This window comes from Frankliniella occidentalis, unplaced genomic scaffold (genome assembly GCF_000697945.3).
Source record: "Frankliniella occidentalis isolate FOCC.00 unplaced genomic scaffold, Focc_3.1 Scaffold67, whole genome shotgun sequence".
Taxonomy (NCBI): domain Eukaryota; kingdom Metazoa; phylum Arthropoda; class Insecta; order Thysanoptera; family Thripidae; genus Frankliniella; species Frankliniella occidentalis.
Genome location: NW_026267197.1, coordinates 591,407 through 593,634, shown reverse-complemented (window position 1 = coordinate 593,634; position 2,228 = coordinate 591,407). Strand labels below are relative to the sequence as shown.

The 2,228-nt window shown below is 36.8% G+C and overlaps 1 protein-coding gene across 4 annotated transcripts in view; it reads left to right on the top strand.

Annotated features, from left to right (window-relative positions):
* Positions 1-1,798, top strand: part of LOC113209951 (trifunctional purine biosynthetic protein adenosine-3) — a 12,560-nt gene extending 10,762 nt beyond the window's left edge. For all 4 annotated transcript variants that reach the window (XM_026427725.2, XM_052268339.1, XM_052268338.1 and 1 more), the window contains exons 15-18: positions 276-418; positions 494-616; positions 702-959; positions 1,190-1,798. In XM_026427725.2, coding sequence (XP_026283510.1) covers positions 276-418; positions 494-616; positions 702-959; positions 1,190-1,378 — 713 coding nt within the window. In that variant the 3' untranslated portion in view covers positions 1,379-1,798. The remainder of the gene's footprint in view (positions 1-275; positions 419-493; positions 617-701; positions 960-1,189) is intronic.
* The last annotated feature ends 430 nt before the right edge of the window (positions 1,799-2,228 follow it).

Genomic DNA, 2,228 nt, shown 5'->3' with positions numbered 1-2,228 from the left:
CCGCACGTCCCGAACTTGCCCACAAACGTGCCGTCCGACTGGAACACCTGGAGAACAGCCGAAACAGTCAGGAGGACCATAACTCACTGGTATGACTAATAGTTGGTGAGAAAGCAACAATTATTGGAGAAGTTGAGAAACTACCAGCTGGCGGTAAGTTGTCAAAGTTCTTTTGTATTAAATCTAACAAAAGGAAGAAAAGAAAAAGAAAAAAGAAAAAAAAATAACTCCTTAAAGAAAATGAGCAATAATAAAAATTTTTTATTTAATTATAGATGATCAAAGAGTCGTTGTTGAAAACTTTGCCAAAGCAATGGATGTTGTAATGAGGCCCTTCCTTGCACCTGTAATAGAAAGGCTGGCAAAACCTAAAAAGCGTGTTGGTGTGCTGATCTCTGGAAGTGGCACAAATTTGCAGGTCAGTAACAACTTCCCCCTCAAAATTCTACTCGCATTTTTCAATGACTGTGAACAATTTCTACATTTTTAACAGGCTTTGATTGACAAAACACAAGACCCAGCAGCTAACATGGGTTGTGAAATTGTGGTGGTAATTTCAAACAAGAGAGATGTTGAGGGACTGAGAAGGGCTGAGCGTGCTGGAATACCCACAAAGGTATGCTTATTGTCTTTCAAATGTATTTTATGTTTATCTGTTTCATTCTGTACCAAACTGATTATTTTTTTTTTTCTGCCATTAGGTTGTGACTCATACTGATTTCAAATCCCGAGAAGATTTTGACATGGCATGTCATAACATTCTCCAGGAAAATAGGGTCGACATTGTGTGTCTGGCAGGATTCATGCGCATTCTCTCTGCACCCTTTGTCAGACTGTGGAGAGGCCGCATGCTTAATATTCACCCATCTCTGCTCCCCCTTTTCAAAGGAACTCATGCTCAAAAGCAAGCTCTTGATGCTGGCGTCCGAATTTCAGGCTGCACAGTCCACTTTGTAGAGGTGAGTTTTCTTTTTTCAGCAGATGCAATTCTGACTATCTCAAAGAACAAATTTGCATACTCTTATTGGATAAATTTTAACTACTGTTAGATGGAAATCTGTAACTTGCAAAATTCAGAGTTGTTCAAGATGAGCTTGAATACATTTTTCCCTAAATTTAGTGGGAAGTTTTTGAAGTGTTAAAATACTGTGCCTGTTCTTGTTCTCATTTCAATATGTACCTATTTCAGGAGGATGTTGATGCTGGAGCAATTCTTGTTCAAAAGACTGTACCAATTGAGCATGCAGATACTGAAGATATTTTGCAAGAAAGAATTAAGACTGTTGAACGTGAAGCATTTCCTGAGGCACTCAAACTGATTGCACACGGCCATGTGTACTTAAATACTTCTACTAATCGTCTTGTTTGGTCTAGATAATTTATCGTATTTAACACTTTGTTTTAAACCTGAAGAGATGATGGAGAAGCAAAATGATGCAGAAAATGGGCTTATTGCCACTGAGATTGAAGTACAAAGGCTCCTTTGATAAAGGATGTGATATTAAGTAACTGCATAAATCTGAGATCTGTCATATTTACTGTTCACCATCACATCATACGAGTAATATCAGAACGTTAACATTCTGTTTAGAGAGACAGAATTCAGTTGTAGGATATGTTCTCGGATGTTACATTCTGTGCCATTGTTAGAAACGATTCGGATGTTATAAAATTTGTATACATTATTATTATAATTTGCTCCTTTATATTTTAATATTTTATCATCTAAAAATGAATTTACACATTAAGGTTTTATAAAATGCAATGCTTTATATTAAATATATTTTTTTCTACTGTACTGATGTGTTTACTACGTATCCTCAATGGAGCTTTTCGTTTTAAAATGTTTTTCCAGGTTGATTACAAAGAAAAAGGGAGGCAGCATTGGGTTTTGCATACATTTATTTTTTTCTGATAAGGCACACTCAGCAACACTTTAGTAAAGTCAAACATGCTGTTTGAGGGAAAACAAAAATACACACAGATTTTAATTTGAAAGCACATTTGAGTCAGAGCATTTTCATATTTGAACAGTGGAGTGATTCAGCTCACACGGCCCTTAAGGGGTAAACGACCAGGCAGTTGGTAAGTGCTATGTACTGTCATATGCTCTTGTATCATAAACTGCGTGATCTGTGGGATCTGTGATTGTGAGAACATTTCCATATTTATTTTCACATACCGGCTGAGACACTTGCGTCTAGCTGGTCTGTGACAAAAAACAACAA